The sequence below is a fragment of the Trichosurus vulpecula genome, chromosome 2 (genome assembly GCF_011100635.1).
Source record: "Trichosurus vulpecula isolate mTriVul1 chromosome 2, mTriVul1.pri, whole genome shotgun sequence".
NCBI lineage: Eukaryota > Metazoa > Chordata > Mammalia > Diprotodontia > Phalangeridae > Trichosurus > Trichosurus vulpecula.
Window position 1 is genome coordinate 211703058 of NC_050574.1, and position 20896 is coordinate 211723953.

The 20896-nt window shown below is 38.0% G+C and overlaps 1 protein-coding gene across 2 annotated transcripts in view; it reads right to left on the reverse strand.

Moving 5' to 3' along the window:
• The window catches only part of RBMS1 (RNA binding motif single stranded interacting protein 1), a 259213-nt gene that overhangs the window by 11762 nt on the left and 226555 nt on the right, over positions 1–20896 (reverse strand). For both annotated transcript variants that reach the window (XM_036745567.1, XM_036745568.1), the window contains exons 7-9: positions 8409–8515; positions 7062–7111; positions 6635–6728 (exon numbers count right to left, since the gene is read on the reverse strand). In XM_036745567.1, coding sequence (XP_036601462.1) covers positions 6635–6728; positions 7062–7111; positions 8409–8515 — 251 coding nt within the window. The remainder of the gene's footprint in view (positions 1–6634; positions 6729–7061; positions 7112–8408; positions 8516–20896) is intronic.

Sequence of the window (20896 nt, forward strand, 5' to 3'; positions counted from 1 at the left end):
TTCTGAAATCACCCCTAATTATCAATGATTTCTAATCCAGAAACTAAAAATCTGTGCTTAAGAAAGAAATTAAACTCTTATGGCCAAGGCTCTGGATCGCGCAAGTACGAGAAGTTTCTAGATTCAGTCTCTAAAGCAGCAAGAAAAGTGGATCATAGAATTAGGGCTAAACAGGCCCTTTTAGGCCATCGAGTACAAGCACTCATTCACAGAGACTCAGTGATTTTCTCATAGCTTATGTCTGAGGTCACACTTGAATCCAGGTCTTGACTCGAAGTCCAATGGTTTATCTACTGTTCCACGCTGCTTCTATCCATCATGCAAAAACCAAGCAATCCCCTCTTGATTCCAAAGGCTTCCTTTGATTATATACATGTTCAAGTTGCTTCTAAGCTTCTTTCTTAAGAATAAAACCCTTCTATAGCCCACTCCACTCTCATTACCTAAAATTAGAAGGTCTGTGAATGGCTGTGGGCAAAGAGTTTTGAGATTAACTTTGTAATGAGGCCCTAAGATTCATTTGCTCTGTCTTTGTTCCCCAGCTAAGGCTGATTAAAGTTAAGTGCTTCTGGCTTATTAACATTAAGTTATCTGGAATGGAGCCTTTCCCCCATTAGGGTATTGGTGGTGTCTCCTTGATGCCAATTTCTCAAATCCAGTTGCTGCTCATGGTAGTTTGATGGGGAAAGGCCTAATCTGACATGAATTGCTTGTAATTGCAGAACCTTCAATGCTGTAGTTCATCCAGAGGCTAATAGCTACAGGAGCTAATTTGGGCCAGATCCTTCCATTTTTACTATGGTTCAATGGACTGAGAGAATTAGCAGGCTGCCAAGTCAGGGGCTATAATATCAAACCCCTGTTCAATATCAAATCTCTGTTCAAATTCAAACAACAGATTAGCATTAGTCTTAACTTTTTCAGGTATAAAATGGGAAACACCAGTTATAACATGAAGTATTATGAAAGTTCTATTTCCACCACATTTTCTAATGTAGTTCTCTAGATGCCAAATGAAAAATGCATTTCAGGGAAGAACAAGATACTGAGACTAAAATAATCCATAGGGCAACAGTCAGAGGCAATTATTTTGTTTCTAATAAGTCAGTTCTATCACTGATACCATTTTATTAATTCTTTTGTTTTACTGAATTATCTGGCAGCTAAAATGCACTTTTACAACAAAGTGGTGGAGAGATACTCTAATGGTTCTAAATGCTGTCAACAAGAATCACTTGTACTCCTGTATATTCCTTCATTTATTTGAGAATTAGGTCTATAAAAATGCAATAAACATACATGAAAGTTTTCTTATCTATTTGCAGTGATATACTTTAAAATGATAGACCTTCTTAGTAGAGATAAAGGGGGGAAACCCTTTTAGAGATTAAATTGGGTAAATAATTATGAGAAAAACACCTCATTTCAGTGCTTCTGTATAATTCTCATTAAGTCTTATAAACAAGGTCAAGAGTAGTTAATATAGACTTCATAGTTGAATCCAATTCAATAACCATTCATTGAATGCCTTCTATGTGTGAAGGAAACTGAAATATTACTATAAGTATTTGGATTAATTACTTTCTTCCTCCCATCATTCTATAACAAAAAATGATTAAACTGTTACATACAAAGCCATGTGCTAGGCATGGGGGAGATAAATAATAAGACCCAATCTCTTTTTCTTATGCATTCATCATATCCTGTTTTGTATTATGATTTTTGCATAATTGTTTTATTTCTATTGTTAGACCATAGGCTCCTTGAGGACAAACAAGAGTGCTATGAGAAGTCCAGAAGAATAATGAGATTGCTAGAGGGATCAAGAATGGCTTCCTGGAAGGGGCAATATTTGAGCTAAGTGTTAAAGGAAGCCTAACAGGAGAAAAGGAGAACATTCCAGGTATAGGGAACTATATAAGCAAAAACATAGATGTGAGAAAGCATGGGGCATGTTTTGAGTATGGTGAGTATTCCAGGTTGCCTAAGTGTACACAGTACATGAAGGGAAGTAGTGTGTGATAAAGCTCCAAAGCTAGATTGGAAACAACATGACTTGAATACAAAACTAAGGAGCCTGGACTTTACTTACTTGGTACTGGGGGACCATTGAAGATTTTTTAGATGAGAAATGACGTGAGCAGATCTGTATATTGAAAAGATTACTCTGACATCAGTTATAAGATGGATTGAACAAGGGTGGTAATGGAAATGAGGTAGGGACATGTCTGAGAATTATTACACATAAATGGATGGGACTTACAAGTGACTAGACATGGAACTAAGAGTTATGGAGAAGGCAAAGTTAACTCAGAGGTTAAGATCATGGAAACTGAAAGAATAACAGTACTATTAAATATAACTAAGGAAATCAGGAATAAAAGAAAATTTTGAAGGAAAGATGAGTTTGGTTTTAGACATGTTTAATTTCAGGTACTAGCCAGACATCAAAATTATGATATGTAATAGGTCACTGGAAATACAAGGCAAAGTTCCTAAGGGGTGGAGGGGGAGAAGGGGAGGGAAGGAAGAGAGGGAGAGAGAGAGACAGAGAGACAGACAGAGACAGAGACAGGAGATTGGATTTGCAAGTCACCTACATGGAAGTTTAAAATTAAAGATAATAGATGAAATTGTTAAGGAACTGAAATTGTCCAGGGTCACACAATTAGTCTCTGTGCCTTCAAATTCTGTTCTGACTCCAAGTCTAGCACTATAATGACTATGCCAACTAATTACCTGGGTTATTTGATAATGTGAAATGCTGCAGAGAAATTAAGGAAGATAAAGTCTAAGAAAAGAGCAGTGGACTGTGAAACTACAGTCATTGGTGACTGAAAGAAATCAGTTCCAGGACAGTGGTGGACACAAACCAGATTGCAAAGGGTTGGGGAGTAGCTGGGTGGTGAGAAAATGAAGACACAGACTACAGACTTCTCATCCAGGATGTTTGTCAGTGAAAGAGGAGAAAGAGGATGGTGGTTAGTAGAGAGAGGTGGATAAAAATGTCAATGGGTGATTGTGGGGGGTTTTTGTTTTCAGTATGGGGAAACTTGGCATATCTGTAGGCAGTGGAGAAGGATACAGTAGGGAGAAAGAGACTAAAGATTAAAGAAAGAAATAGGATGATTATTTTAATAAGGTCTTTAATAAGGTGGGAAGTGATGGAATAAATTTTTAAAAATAATTCAGGCAAAGGGGTTAATTTTGGCAAAGATCATGTCTTTCTCTCAGCCAGGAGGTAAAAAGAATAAAAATGTATAATTTTTAAAAAAATTCAATTTGATTTTATGTTCAGTTCCAAATTCTCTCATTTTCACCTCCCCCATCCACTGAGAAAGCAAGAAAAACAAAACCCATCACAAATGTGCATAGAATGCAAAATAATTCCAGCATATATACATTACACATGTATATATATGCTTCAGTCTATCTGCAAGTGGGTAGCATATTTCATCATGAGTCCTCTGGAATTGTGGTTGCTTATGTTGTTGATTAGAGATTCTTAGCCTTTCAAACTTGTTTGTCTTTACAATATTGTTAATGTATAAACTGCTCACCTGGTTCCTCTCACTTCCCTTTGCATTGGTTCATACAAGTCTTCCCAGGCTTCTCTAAAACTGTTTCCATCATCATTTCTTACAGGGTATATATAGTATGCCATTCCATTCATATACCATAACTTGTTTAGCTATTTCCTAAATGATGGGAATCCCTCCAGTTTCTAATTCTTTGCCAAGAGGCAGAACTTTTGAAGTCAGGAAAGGGGGATTTGAGGGATATCTCAAGTTAGATAGCTTTGAACTTTTTAGTAAAATAGGTGATCTTTTAAGCATGTCTATATGGGAATTAGGGTCAGGGCCTTAAAGAGAAAGGAGAGCTTTGAAAAAGTCATTGTGGGCAAAAGAGATGTGATGGGACATGAATGAAAGGATTACTGAGTTCAGTGAAACCCAGGAGGGGTTAAGCAGCATACATTTATAATAGATGAAATCACATGACTGTGACTTTAATAAAGCTCTAGCCTGAATAGAGAGGTAAGAGAAGCCACAAGAGAATGGCAGACTAGAAGTAAATGAAGGGGTAGAGGGATTTAAGGTCACAGTGGGGATAAAGAGCAGGTTCAGTGAAAAGATGTAAAAAGCAGAAGGAAAAGTGATTGTAGTCAGAGAAGGGAATTTCACAGTTTAAGATTCTGGGGATGGAGCGGAATTGAGAGATGTGGTCTAAGGTGTGCCCATACTGGTGGATGGTTAAAACTGAGTAAAGAAAGTAATTGGAATTGAAGATATCAAAGAATTGTGAGATTAGGACATTGGAGGGGTCCTTAGCACTTCTATTAAAATCACCAAGGATGATGGTGGAACTTGGGGTAGAGAGGAAGAAAGAATATTATTCAAGCACTAAAAGTACTAAAACTAAGTAAATTTGGAGCATTTCTTAGGAGATGACTATGCTGAAGAGAGGACAGAATGTGATGGCAAGAGTTTCAAAAGAGAAACTGAATGGTGTCAGGCAGTGGCAATGAGAATATAGGGAGCTAGGAATAAGCCTATTCCCATATCCTGATAGGGAGAGTAGATAAAGGCTGACACTTGAGAGGCTTGCCAGCAATGTGCTGTCTCTTAAAAAAAAAACCACAAAAACTTCTTAGAGACATAAAGAGTACTTGAAGAAAGGACTGAGGCTGTATGAAAATTTATTTATAATAGGAAAGGAGTTCCATAGAGCACAACAGGAAGATATTGGGGAATACAATGACTGGTCTGGCATCTTTTCCCCTATATTCTTTCAGCTGGCATTATCTGATCTATATATGGAGACTTAATATGATCTCTAATGTGGAACCAAACTAGCCTCTTTTGGCCTTATGTCATGTTTCTGTCTTATACCTGACATACTGTACCTATCTTAGTATTCTACCCCATAAACCTGGGACAAGAGCCCTACCTTTCAGTCACCAGTCACCTCAAGGCACAGTGTCCTATCCCAACAAGCCAACTCTCTGGGGAGTAGATCCTTGCTATAGGTAGTGAATAAATATTTACTAAGCACCTGTTATGTGCCAGGCACTGTGATAAGCACTAGAAATATGAAGAAAAACAAAAGGCAGTCCCTTCCTTTGAGGAGTTCACACTCTAATGGGAGAAGATAACACAGTAAAAGAAGCTCATAGAGGTTGGGGGGAAGGGTTCCCCACACAGGGCATAATGAAGTCCTATAGTAGGATGGGAAATGACGAGTTAACTGCCCTGGGCCCCCTTCACAAAAGGATTTGGGAGGGGCTCTCTGATGTTCTGCCTTTATCTTCTTTGATCAGTGGGAAGGTGGGGCCCTAAGGGCAGGGATGCTGAAGAAGTATGACTTTCAAAGCTGATGTGATCTTGCTGGAAGATGAATTTCTAGAGAAGACAATGATGAAGTCCAAGGGTTGCCTGGGCCTCCCTCCTTAAATGGAGGATCTGGGAGGAACTCTCCAAAAGAGGGAGGGAGGAGCCCCACAGGCAGAGTACCAGATGTCCTACTCCATGTTGTTGTCCAGATGTTGACCACCTGCTTTCCAGGACAATTTTTATTATTTAAACCTTCCTGATAGCAACTGGTCTGCTGCTACACTTTCCCAATGGCCCATCAGCCTATTCAAAAACACTCCTCAAACCCACTACTAGGATATTCCATTCTGAATAAGCTACCCTTCAGTTTAACCACATAGGATAAATGGATGTCAATCACATGTTGTACTTCCAAGATACTTAACAGTAGAAACCCCATTAGAACAAAACAAAGACAGATGCTCAGTATAAAAGTGGGAGAAATTCATTAAATATCACTGTCCATGGTGGGTGTTCTTTGACCTTTAGTATAAATAAATAGGCATATTTTGATATTTTAGTCAATTTCTAAATTGTATTTTGAAGGCACAGGCTTTTTTGGGTCACTTCTACATTTCACAACTCTCTTCATTTAACATTAACAAAGACCTCATCCCTTTCATTAGCTCATTAAACAAGGGGAGAAAGCAACAGTACTTACGGCAAGTAAGAAAAGTTTTTCTTGAACTGATTCACTTTAAGAAGAATATGGCATATTTGTGAAAGTAAGGGCTGTCCAGTACAGCAGATAGTTAAAGTCCCTACTAGACTTGAAACTTCTATCATTCAAAGGACATCTAGCACACATTCCCTATGTCTCCTAATGACAACTCATGCATAGGTAATCATTTCTGCTACAAAATAGTGGTGATTCATTCTGAACTAAATACCTTCTTTCTGGTCTAGAATTGTGATTTCATCAGTGTAGGGAACTCCCTGGTTGAGGGAAATCTCTGTACACCAATGAAGAGCAGCAACTCTCGACTAGATGATAGTCTTAAAGAGTTTCCTGGAGGTACTGAGAAGTTAAAATATACATGATCACAGAGCCAGGATGTGTCAGAGGCCAGATATTCCTGACTCCAAGGTCACATCCTTTTATCCACTATGACATACATGCATTTCAAGAGATATTTGTGCTATGTAAAGATAATTTACATTATAGCTGACCACAGTTTTAAAGACATATAAAAACTAATGTAGCAATGAATTTTATCCCATAAGTCAATGGGATGATGCTTATGAAGCCAGAAAGCACAAACCTGGTATGTAGAAACAGGAGAAGCGATATAAGGTGTAATAGACGTTTGAGTAATCATTCGATTTGTAGCAATACTGTAAGGTGAAGGATAAAATCTGGAACAAATGGAAAAGCCCTTGTTAAAAAAAAGCTCTATGTTTTTATCATTTGCTAGGCAAAACTCTGTAGAGTCCTTCACCCCTCATATTTCCTGTTAAAGCAGGAGTTCTAAGACTGAAGTCTTTAATTTGTTCTTAAAAAATTGACAGCTGCATTTCAATACAAATACGTACACACGCACGCACACACACAGACATACACGTACATTTAAAAACATTATTAAAAGAAGGTATTCATAGGCTTTACCAGACTACTAAAGGGATCCGTTAACCAAAAAACATTAAGAACTTCTGTCTTAAAATATCATGTGTGTAATCTTAAATACATACCCATTCTGTAAAGCAGCTGTAGTTGGATCATAGGTAAGTGTCATTCCAGCCTATAGTGAGAATAAACATGTAATTGAGAATGGAATAACGTACCATATGCTATTTCTTACAATCTCGAAATGCAAAACATGTTTTGTTCAATATGATTAGAGCGTAATAAACTGCTATTTATGTTTAAGATGAATGAACATTAACATTTTCTTCCACTAGAATGTAAGCTCTTTGAGGACAGGGCCAATTTTTGGTTTTGTCTTTATATCTTTGCCAGCACAGTGGCTAGCCAAAAAGAGATCCTTTTTATAAAAAAATTTTTGAACTGGACTTGTGATTTAATTGGCACAGAGAATTCCTGATGAGGAAATATCCTCTATCTGTGTAGATCTACACATGCGCTTTAAGTGTTGATGCCCCCATGAAACTCCCTGACTTGCCAAGGGTCAGCCAAATATTACAAGTCAGAGGTGGGACTTTAATTCTTCGATTTCTAAATCTGTGATTCTATGATCTAAGTCTTTTTCACTATGAGTCCAGCTCTGTACGCAGGATGTCATGCTGCCTCTCAGAACAAATAAATACTGAGAAAAAAATAATTATAACAGAATTAAGCCAGAGAGTTTCTGAATAACCATTTCCCCTTCAGTCTTCTTTAAGATCCCTTCCATATCCAAATCTATGATGTTATCACTTTTGAGTCCTCCCTTTGCAATTTCTTAGAGGCTATCCAATTAATTTTCCTCATTTTGTAGACAAAGAAACTGAGACACAGAAGGATTAAATTAGTTGCTTGGGATTTCATAAGCTAGGAAGGATCTGAGAAAGGATTTGAATGCAAGTTTTCCTAGTTCAGTGTCCAATCTGCTGGATCTTGGCAGTTGGTAATCTTAAAGATCTATTAAAGATTTTATCACATAGGAAAACAATTTTCCAAAATAATTTGCAAGGGGGAAAGGAAACACCATTCAACCATAAATGCATTGTTGGATTGTCCAGCCCAATTTCTGAGCAGCGTTAAATGTTGTTACTTCTAAAAAAAATGTTATTGACCTCAAGTATCCAAGCACTGGATGTAACCATGTGCTCCATGGAACCCAAAGATGCTAACCAGTGCTCAATTCTTCTCATTTTACCTGATTTGTGGACTCCTGTCATCATCACACGGTAACAAAGTATATATTTGGACAGTTTTAAGATAAGACATTGTCTAACATACAAACCATATGTGCGCCAATGGCAGTCATTCAAAAGCAATGCTTGGCCAGCTGAAAAAGCTTTTTCTATGACTGTTTCCTGAAGCAGTCATTGCTATACATCCAACCTCCGGTTTCGGGGAAGACTCACAAGGCTCACCTCGCCTTCTCTGTGCCAGGCTCTCCCATTCTGTATGTACTTGTTCTGATTCTGTCGCTTCTTCTGTCCACCATCTGCAAACTTACACAACAGGGGTTCTGCAGGAGCTAAGGAAAAGGGGGAAGAATACTCTGAAACCAAAATGCTATACCAGTGTGTGGACAGAAAATGAAAAATTAAGAGGTTTTTTTTTGGGGGGGGAAGAACACTGCAAATGCTGTAGTGGAGCCAAGAGGTTGTAACAACTTTGAAATCATCTACCAGTGAAACGTACAATACAGAATAAAACAATATTCCTGGACCATGAGATAACAATTCAAAGGCTCAAAAATGTCATAAATTCAGAGTATGAGGGATCAAAGAAGCCATCTAGCATAGCCCCTTCATTCTACAGGTGAGGAAACTGAGGTTTGAGGAAGTTACAAGAAATTTCCCCAAGGTCAAAACAAATAGCAAGCTTAAGAGACAGGACTAGAACCCAAGCCCAATGACCCCATAAACAGTCCACCATATAACACTGTCCCCAGATTACAAATTAGTCCGAAGGAGAAAATATACTATTGTACTACTTTGAGACAGATGAATAGGACTAACTGGTATTTTCCCTGCCTGTATCCATTGTAGCAGAGAGAATGCTGGGTCTGGAGTCAGGAAGGCCTAAGTTCAAATTCAACCTCAGACATTTTCTAGCTAAGTGACTCTGGCCAAGTCACTATGGCTGCCTCAGTTTCCTCATCTGTAAACTGGGGATAATAGCACCTACCTCCCAGGGCTGTTGTGAGGATCAAATGACATAATATCTATAAAGTACCTGACACATAGTAGGCACTTAATAAATGCTTGTTCCCTTCTCTTCCTGTGCTACTTCTTTTATGTTTTGCTCTGCTTTTCCATAGCCATGAAGATAGTAGTTGATTCCTGAAAGCTCTGTCTCTTTCTGTGTATTTCTAATTAGTACATTGAGGGGAATCACATGCTTCTTCTGTCTGGTTCCCACATTCTGTGCTTTGTCTCCTAGAGTAACATGATTACTACTTTCATGTGCTGTTTCAAAGTCAAATAACCATAAAGAGAAAAATATTACTTGCGGAAAATTTACTCCTTTCCCCTTTGTCTCTTATTATCCTAATTTATTTCCTATTTTGTATCATTGCTGGTGCTCAGCCCCTACCCACCCACTAATCATAGGGTAGAAGCTGTGGTATGACCTGCCTTAGAATATTACCCTGCCAAAACACACACACACACACACACACACACACACACACACACCCCAAACCAAAAAACAACCAAAAAAAACACCCAACCTCAAAGAACCTGTAATTCCTTCCCTATGAGCTGTCTGGGCTGTTGGTGACACTCCTTTCTCTTTTAATCAGTCGGCAACACCCTTGTGGGGCATGTTCGGATGTGAATGGAGGTAGTTTCTGAATGAGAACTGGACTCATAGCATGGGGAGGCAAGAGCATAAATCATAACATTAGATGTCTGGCAAGAATATCAGTATAAGCCTTCACCCTCCTTTTGACAAAAGGGCCCTTTGTTTATCTCCTGTCTCCACTCTCCCAAGCTTTCCTGCCTAAGGAATTCCCATTTAAGGCAACCTGGGTGTGGTGGAAGATGAGAATTGGGCCAAATCTCAGAAGGTGAATGAAGTACCCTCTTTGTTTTTTCAATAGAAGTTTGGATTTTCAGAAGTCATCACATTCTATAACAATGATTAAAGCTACAGCAAATGGACACAATGGAGGAAAAGAAAGGGAAGCCGTATTAAAGTCCCCGATAACTGGTCTCCTTGCTGTTCCTCAAACAAGTCACCCCATCTCCTGATTCCATGAATTTTTATTCAATGTCCTCCATGTCTGGAATGTTCTCCTTTCTCATCTCTGCCTCCTGATTTCCTTTACTTAATTTAACTTACAGCTAAATGAATATCCTTCTTACAAGAAATCTTTCCCAGTCTCCTCCTCCCAGTCTTTCCTCTCATATGATCTCCAACTTGCCCTGTATATATCTTGCATATACATAGTTATTTGCATTTTGTCTCCCCCATTAAAATGAGATCTCCTTGACAGCAGGGAGAGTCCTTTGATTTTCTCTCTGTTCAGCATTTAGGACTGTGCCTGGAATATTGTAGGCATGAACGCCTATAAATGCTTGTTGATGTGACTTGAATTGTTCATCTATATTCCTTTAATATTGTCATTGGCTCACTTCAAATGAGATGAAACACCATAGAACACTATCCAATAAAGATATGTCATAGAGTCTTTATACTCTCCATGTTGCTTGACACACCGTATGTGTCTTAAGCTTTTCCAGTTCCAAATTGTTACATGCTGCTCTTCCTCGCCACTTGTCTTTCTTGTCTCCCAGGCAGTCTATGTATATATGTATGCATTCACATATCAACAATGTTTGGGAGGGTTTGAGAGAGATGACTACGGGGACACAAATCAATGTCCCGGGGACTGAAAGAAGTAAAATCTCATTTGATGCTCTCATCAAAGGGCGTCCACACTTAAAAAAATGATCTGGTATGAAATTTGATGTTAAATTTGTCCAACTTAGGATCTAGCTGATGTCACCTTTTGGAGGAGGATGATGAGAAACTTTAATGACTGTTAGTACTTCTCATGTATCCAAATCAAAAAGTATTTATAAGTACACAATCTTTCTCAGGCATGGTGCTGTGCACTGGCTACGTAAAAGAAAAGCAAAAATTGTTTATGAAATCAAGGAGCTTACATTTTAATGGGTAAGACAAGTGTGTGAGTGTGTGTGTGTGTGTGTGTGTGTGTGTGTGTGTGTGTCTGCGTATGTGTACACAAATAAGAAATATGTTAACCATGACAGGGAAGGCACTAGCATCTGGGAGAGAGAGGAGGAGACTAGGAAGATGGTGTTTGACCTGAGTCTTGAAGGAAACCAAGGATTCTAAAATGTAGAGGTAAAGAGGTAGGACATTTTAGGGATGGATGATAGCTGGTGCTAAGATTCAGATAGGAGATGGAGCATTTTATGTGAAGAAAAGGAAACAGGGCAGTATAGTTGGATCATGGGAAGCTAGATGGTACAGTGGGTAGATCACTGAGGCTGGGCATGAGGAAGACTCATCTCCCTGAGTTCAAATCTGGTCTCAGACACTAGTTGTGTGATCTTGGGCAAATCACTTAACCCTGTTTGCCTCAGTTTCCTCATCTGTGAAATGAGCTGGAGAAGGAACTGGTAAACTATACCAGTATCTTTGCCAAGAAAACCCCAAATGGGGTCATGAAGAGTCAGACATGATTGAAATAAATGAAGAACCTGGACCATAGGCTGTGTGAAGGGGAGTAAAATGTGAGAAGGCTGAAAATAAAGGAAGCGACTAGATTGTGAAGAGCTTTAAATGCCAAACAAAGGATTTTATATTTACTCTAAGAGGTAATAGGGAGCCAATGGAATTTAATGAGAAAGAAGCTAACATGCATAGACCTCTACTTGAGGGAAATCACTGTGGTCTCCTTGTATCCAATTTCTCTCCATCCCAATCCATCCTTACATAGCGGTTAATTAAGAGGTTATTGTCATAGTCCAGGTGGGAAGTGATGAAAACATGATCTAGAGAGATGGTTGTTATGAGTGGAAAGAAGAAGACAAATAAGAGAGGTGAAGTGGAATCAACAAGATTTGCCAATTTATTGCACGGGAATTTGCAGGAGAGAGATTGGGCTGAGGAACAGTAAATAATTAAAGATGTCTACATGGTTTTAAACCTGAGTAATTGAAAAAATGGTGGTGACTTTCTAGGGAAATTCATGAGAATGGTGAGTTTGGTTGGAAAGAAAATGTTTTGGATGTGCTGAATTTGAGATACCTATGGCAATCCGGTTCAAAATGTCCAAAAGGCAATTAGAAATATGTTAACTGGCATTCAGGAGAGAGGAATGGGAACTAGGCACATTTACTACATAAAGGAGTCATCTACATAATGACAGGTAGGTAGGAGACCTAGAAAAATTATACTTGACAATGTCAAAGAATTAACACTTGGACTTGAAACAATTTTGCGATATTTCTTTTTGAATCAGATTTTTAAAAAATAGGATTTTAAGAAGTTTAGTTGGCCCAGTGAGTAGTGCAAAATTTCTAGTTTTTCCTCACAGACATGACTTAATCTGGAAAAAGCAAGAAACACTGTTTGACTGTTCCAAGACATTCAAAGCAAGTCAGCCAAATTGGGCTGGAGTTGTAACCTATTTAACCATGTATTACACTGATTCAATTTAACATGTAAATATATTATATATATATATACATAGACATAGACATGTATAAGCTAAAGACCGTTTAGCACTATCTTCTATAATAGGGGTTTTTAATTGAAATGAGATGCTAAATTCAGACATAAAAAATGGAACTACAAACTGTAATTTGATCATATCAGGATTTGATAATCTTAGATGCATACGGCTGTCATAAATTTTAGGTGCTGCCTTCCAGAACTTTAATACGTGCCTTGTTCTTTTTTTTTCCTCTTTTTACAAGTCACCACTAATTAGTTTTTAAGGCTTTCCATCAAAAAGTATAACTTTACCAAATTTTATTTCCTTTTTTTTTAAAGTTTGCAAAGTATTTTATTGTTGTTGTTGTTTTTGAACATCTGTTTTTAAAACTTTGAGTTCCAAATTCTCTCCCCCCTTCCCTCCCCACCCACCCTCCCTAAGAAGGCAATCAATTCAACATAGGCCACATGCGTATCATTATGTAAAACCCTTCCACAATACTCATGTTGTGAAAGACTAACTATATTTTGCTCCTTCCTAACCTATCCCCCTTTATTGAATTTTCTCCCTTGACCCTGTCCTTTTTCGAAAATGTTTGTTTTTCATTACCTCCTCCCCCTGTCTGCCCTCCCTTCTATCATCCCCCCTTTATTATCTTCTTCCTCCTTCTTTCCTGTGGGGTAAGACACCCAACTGAGTGTGTATGGTATTCCCTCCTCAGGTCAAATCCGATGAGAGCAAGATTAACTCATTCCCCCTCACCTGCCCCCTCTTCCCTTCCTACAGAACCACTTTTTCTTGCCACTTTTATGTGAGACAATTTGCCCCATTCTATCTCTCCCTTTCTCAATATATTCCTCTCTTATCCCTTAAATTGATTTTATTTTTTTAGATATCATCCCTTCATATTCAACTCACCCCTGTGCCCTGTGTGTGTGTGTGTGTGTGTATATATACATACACATATACACACAGACACACACATATGTATATATGTATACACACACACACACACACACACACATATATATATGTATACACACACACACACACACACACATATATATATATGTATACACACACACACACACACACACACACATATATATATATGCATATTCTTTTCAGCTACTATGATATTGAGGTCTCATGAATCATACACATCATCTTTCTATGTAGGAATGTAAACAAAACAGTTCAACTTTAGTAAGTTCCTTATGATTTCTCTTTCTTGTCTACCTTTTCATGCTTCTCTTGATTCTTGTGTTTGAAAGTCAAATTTTCTATTCAGCTCTGGTCTTTTCACTGAGAAAGCTTGAAAGTCCTCTATTTTATTGAAAGTCCATATTTTGCCTTGGAGCATGATACTCAGTTTTGCTGGGTAGGTGATTCTTGGTTTTAATCCTAGCTCCATTGACCTCTGGAATATCATATTCCAAGCCCTCCGGTCCCTTAATGTGGAAGCTGACAGATCCTGTGTTATCCTGATTGTTTTTCCACAATATTCAAATTGTTTCTTTCCGGCTGCTTGCAGTATTTTCTCCTTGACCTGCGAGCTCTGGAATTTGGTGACAATGTTCCTAGGAGTTTTCTTTTTGGGATCTATTTGAGGAGGTGATGTGTGGATTCTTTCAATTTCTATTTTACCCTCGGGCTCTAGAATATCAGGGCAATTCTCCTTGATAATTTCTTGAAAGATGATATTGAGGCTCTTTTTTTGATCATGGCTTTCAGGTAGTCCAATAATTTTAAAATTATCTCTCCTGGATCTATTTTCTAGGTCAGTGGTTTTTCAAATGAGATATTTGACATTGTCTTCCATTTTTTCATTCCGTTGGTTCTGTTTTATGATATCTTGATTTCTCATAAAGTCACTAGCTTCCACTTGCTCCCATCTCATTTTTAAGGTAGTATTTTCTTCGGTGGTTTTTTGGACCTCCTTTTCCATTTGGCTAATTCTGCCTTTCAAGGCATTCTTCTCCTCATTGGCTTTTTGGAGCTCTTTTGCCATTTGAGTAAGTCTATTTTTTTAAGTGTTGTTTTCTTCAATATTTTTTTCAGTATTTCTTTGGGTCTCCTTTAGCAAGTCACTGACTTGTTTTTCATGGTTTTCTTGCATCATTCTCACTTCTCGTCCCAATTTTTCCTCTAACTTCTCTAACTTGCTTTTCCAACTCCTTTTTGAGCTCTTCCATGGCCTGAGACCAGTTCATATTTTTCTTGGAGGCTTTTGGTGTAGGCTCTTGCACTTTGTTGACTTCTTCAGGCCATATGTTTTGGTCTTCTTTGTCACCAAAGAAGGATTCCAAAGTCTGAGACTGAATCTGGGTGTGTTTTCACTGCCTGGCCATGTTCCCAGCCAACTTACTTGACCCTTGAGTTTTTTGTCGGGGTATGACTGCTTGTAGAGCAAAGAGTACTTTGTTCCAAGCTTGAGGGGATGCGCCATTGATCTCAGAGCTATTTCTACACAGCAAGCTCTGCCACTCCAGCACTCCTCCTTCCTCAAGAACCACCAACCTGGACCTGACACAAATCTTCAGCAGGCTCTGCACTCCTGCTCTGATCCACCACTTAATTCCTCCCACCATGTGGCCCTGGGGCCGGAAGTAACTGCAGCTGTAGTTCTGTAGCCCCACGTCTCCCATTGCCCCTGGGGCAGTGGCTCAACCGTGAACTCTGTCCCCTGCAGCTTTTCCCACTAACCTTCTCTGTTGTCTTTGGTGTTTGTGGGTTGAGAAGTCTGGTAACTGCCACAGCTCACTGATTCAGGGTGCTAGGGCCTGTTCTGCCCAACTCCTGGTCTGGTTGGTCCTGTTGCCTCCCACGCTGAGCTCTGCTCCCCTCCACTCTGTGCACGATAGACCTCATCCAGCGACCATCCAGGCTATCCTGGGCTGGATCCCTGCTTCTCTCTGCTATTTTGTGGGTTCTGCAGTTCTAGAGTTTGTTCAGAGCCATTTTTTATAGGTTTTTGGCAGGAGGTGGTGGGGAGCTCACGCAAGTCCCTGCTTTCCAGCTGCCATCTTGGCTCCACCACCAGAAGTCACCAAATTTTATTTCTTTATTTGCAAAAGAACCTCTTTTTTTAAAAGCTCACTAAATAAATTCATGATGTGATGAGATCATCTTGAAGTGATTTGCTATGCATATATTTGCGTATGCACTTTTGTGAATAAAATATTTAATAGTTTTCATTCACTTAGATTGTATATAATCATGGAACAAGAGTCAAGAACCAATAAAGTCCAACCAAAAAAAAAGTTAAAATGACTGAGTTCTGATAAATGATGTTTGCAAATAGATACTTTTTTAATGGAAGTAGATGGCACAAGATATATTTTAATATTCTTAAAATTAACCTCATTTACCTTTGGCTCAAAGCTGTCTCTAAAATATTTTCCCTCTATTCCACAGATGAGTTAAACACATTGCACACTGGCAGGTATCTTATATCTTGGAAAAAAATCTGCCTTATTTTGAAATGCCATAACTAATAAAAATTATCATTAAATACTAAAAATAAATTTAAGATGGTAAAGCTATTTGCTTCAAGAAAATAACTGTCCCTCAGTATTCCATATAAAGCACTCCAACAATGATTTCCTTTTTTAAAAAAAAATTAATTTTATATTGAGTTTTTTCCCAATTATTAAGCATCCATCCTTTTATTCTCATCTCTCCCACTTCAGTGAAAAAAGGAAAAAAATATAGAATCCTTATATCACATAATCAAGTAAACTAAAATCCCACTAAAAATGTATTTCTTTTTCTACATAGCAGTTCATCGGCTTTTTCTCATGAGGTAGGCAGTGTTTTTGTTCATTTCTCCTTGGAAGTCATGTTTTATCATTTAGTTGATTAGAGTTCTTAAGTCTTTCAAATTTTTCATTAAAAATTTTTTTTCTGGTTCTGCTGGTTCTGCTCACTTCACTCTGCCTCAGTTCATATATGTCTTTCCATGGCTCTGTCAACCATCTTTTCCCTCATTTCTTATAGCACAATAGGATGCCATTACATTCATACCACAATTTGTTCAATTCTTCCTCAACTGATGTATACACCCTTAAGTTTCTGGTTTTGTGCCACCATGAAAAGAGCTGCTATTAATATTCTGGGGCATATAAGACCTTTTCCTCTTTCTTTGATATTTCCAGAAAAAATTATGCTTTGGCCTGCCTGATGCCTAGTAATCAACAGTTTAGTGTGATGTAAGGGAGAGGAGCTTTTGGTCATTGAAAAAATACAATCCAGGAACGAATGACTACAGCTGCTGTTTTCATGCACTGCTGCTCTACCTTCTTGGGAAGCTGTTAGGGATGAGAAACTGCATTTGCCTAAAGGTTGTTGAAGTCTCATTTATTTAAACTTGTATCATGCATTCTAGGAACATAAATAATATGAAGGATTCCTCTTGTAGCACTTCTGGACATTTTTAGGTAGCAGATGGACATAATTTATATGAGTTTTATTTCTAGAGTGACAAAGAGTTTAGCTTGAATGATCTGATTTAGTTTTATGGAGAGGGAAAAAAAAGCTTTGCAAAGATGTTTACTTTTTAAAATAAGCATGCTTACTACCAGTAAGGACATTCTAAACATCATACCTTATCCCTTACCAAGTAGGACGGGAAGTTTCCTAACCTCATTTTTCTCTATAAGTTGCAGAAGCCCTGGACCAAAGAATCTGAGAGAATTAGATTGAAGTCATACACTGGAACAAGTAGAAAATTAGCTCGAAATGGGCTTTTCTCATTGTCAGTATTCCACAGCTCTACAAAGAGCATTTATTTAATATTAAGGAAATCAGACATTTTTCATTTACTTACATGTACTCACATAAACAAATGAACAGTTATGCAGAGATTCGTCCCCCTCTAAAATCTAAATAAAAATTATTCAAGTTATGTCCTATACTACTCTAGAAATAAAGTTCAAAGAAATTAAGTCTGCCCACTACCTCAAAATATTCAAAAATGGTTTTAACGAAATTTAGTATATAAAAGGAAATCCAAATCCTTCTGATGATGAATGCCACTTTATTACTTTGTTTCCATTTTCACTAACATGAAAGCAGGGAGAATGGTGTCAGAAAATAAAGGGTAAGACAGATTGCAAGTAAACAAACTGAATGTATAATGTATGTCATCTGACTTTAAAGTAATGAGATATTTATTTGTTGGAAACAAACACACCAGAGTTTATGTTCCCAAATGAAAGTCATCCTTCAAAGTGGTCACTTTGGGAGGTAAAAAGGCTTATTCCAATAATACTCTCCATTGTTCAAAACAATTTTGGAACAACTCTTTTGGAACAGACTTCAGAGCTGCAGAAGAAATCAGTCACATTGCTTTATAGTTGCATATTATTTTTGCCCCAAGATCATAGGATCCTAGATTTCTAGCTAAACCTTAGGGATCACCTAAATTAACCATCATCTCATCTTATAGATGAGGAAACTGAGCCCCCTCCTCCTCCAACCAAGGTCACACAAGTAATAAGTGGCAGGGCTGTGATCCAACTACAAACCCAGCTGTTTCCTGACTATGCTGTGCTGTCACCCTCACACTGTGATGACATCACAGTTTGTTCATCTACTTTACTCATTAGGCTTGGCTCTGAATGACTTTTGTCTCTGCAAAAATCAAATGAATCCTTAAGGCACAAAATTTGTCATGAGGATAGTCATAAGAATAATCCTGCAGTTTCTTTGGGAAATTAAAGGAATAGTCTCAAAATGTTGTGAGCAATGGCATCATTGTTGCAATAAATATAGTCTCCCAAGGTGACTACCCTGAAGAAGAAAACTCTTCCTCTGGATGTAGAAATTTCTGTTGTGTTTGGTACAAATCAGTCAAGTTGCTTTGTAGCCCCAGAGTACAAGCACATATATACTTTTCCACCATGGAAAATCAAGGTATTAGATGAGATGATTTCTATGATCCATTCTACTTATCGTTTTATGCGTGTAAGTAAACCGCTCTGTGTATTATAAAATGCCATATAAATGTCAGGCATCATTATTGCTGTTATCTAATGATAGTCCTATTCTTATACTTAATATGGTGTGGAGATAACCTTAGGTATGGTCAGCGGAGTACAAATTTTGAGAAGTCCTACCAAGCTGGGAAGATTAGGAGTAAAGATTGGCAATCTGTGGGCCGAAAACCAACTTAGCTAAGTTTGGTGACGGTCACTAGCAGAAGGTTGGGCAATAAGCCATCAGTTAAGGTTGGGGACAAAGCAAATCACACAAACTGTCTAAAATGTAGGAGAATAGTGACTGGTCTCAATGGAGATAATACACACTAATTAATTCATGGATCTGCTAAGTATGGAATCGTCATCTTCATTATTACTACTATGGTTACTTTGTCATTCCTCCTTTTTTTAAGCATCTAGCAATCAATAAATCATTAAGTATTCATAAGCACATATTATATGCCTGGGGTTGGGCTAGGCAATGAGGATACAATGACAAAAATAAAAAAGTTGTTGCCCTCATAGAGCTTACCTTCTGTTGGGGACAAACAAACTATATGCATATAGTACAGAATACATACAGAATAAATTTGGGCAGAGGGGGCCACTAGCATCTGGGGCATAAAGAAAGAACTTATACAGGAAGAGGCACTTGACCTGAGTTTTCAAGGAAACTAGGAATTCTAACAGACAAAGATGAGGGGAGTGGCATTCTATGCAAAGGAGCAGAAGGGAGAATAATATGAAAATAGTCTTAAAAGGCAGGCCAGAGCACCACTGTGAAAAGCTTTAAAAGTTAAGCAGAAGAATTTATATTTTTACCTTAGGCAATGGGGTGGGGATGTCATGGGAGCTCTGAGTAAAGAATGAAATCGCTAATCTGTAGTTTAGTTACATTGCTGTGGCAGATATACAGAGGATAGCATAGAAAAGAGAGAGTTGAGAAAAAAATTTAAGAGACCATTACATTACTCTAGGGGAGAGGTGATGAGGGTCTGGACTAAGGGAATGGTCATTCGCATAGAGAAAAGGAGGCACATAAGAGAGAAATTATGGCAGTATGACAGACAACTGACTAGACAGTGTATGAAGAAGAAGAGGTAAAGACGACTCTGGAGTTTCATACCTGGATGACTAGAAATATGGTGTTACCTTTAAAGAAATAGGCAGATAATTGAGATATTTTTTAAAGCACTTAGCACAGTGCCTGGCACATAGTAGGTGCTATATAAATGCTTATTCCTTTTCCCTTCAGTCCAGCAGGCTTGGGTAGATAGCTAACAAATTTTCTTTGAAGCACATTGAATTTGAGATGTTTATAGGACATCTACTGGAAAATCATGTAAGAATAAGATGATGATGCAGGACTGGAGTAGAGTGTTCTGCATACAGTAGGCAATTAATAATTATCTGTTGTATGGAATTAAATTTAAAAAATACTTTGGCTTATCAACTCTATACCTTATTGTACAGAGTTTACAAAATAATGTTAGCAAAAAGTTTATGGAGATGATAGGTAATTCTTGGTTTTCTTGGCACAGGCCTGCACAACCTGTGGCCTGCCAAAGATTTTGGGTGGCCCATGAAAAACGTATAGCAAAACATCCTGTACATTTTTCTTGGGCCGTAAGTGATGTAGAGAACACAGGTTGTGCAGGCCTGCCTTAGTATACAACCAAGTACCTATGCAAATTATACAGAATACACCTAGGCTATAAAATTTTACACAAAGAAACAACAAGTATGTGTGATTCAAGGCCTCCTAGCTCCCTCCTCTCTCCATTCAAAATTGTTTTGAAGGGTCTTAACCCAGAAAATAAACAGGAAGACTGACTTTTGCAAATGAGACTTTTGTGGGCTAACTAAGTGACCTTAACTGATAGTTATCCTCTACAGACATGGAAAAGGAGATCACACTGAAATAATACAGATAAAATCCTTAACTTGGCCTAAAAAGAACAGAATAAATCTCTGATGTAGAGAAAATCTCCACGAACTCAGAGCTAGAGAACAGGAAGGAATGGAATAAAAACCTCTTAAAAAGAAGTGATGCATAGCAACTACAACAGTTGACCACCTTGCTAATATAGAGGACTTATATTTCATTGTTTAGTAATTTCCTTTTCTCTTTCCTGTTTCAAGGTTTTGCAAAACTTGAAAGCAGAAGAGTACTTTAAAAAGCAAAGGCTGCATCTTAAGTCATGGTTCAGATTAAAAGGCTTTTCTTTTCAATTTGGAA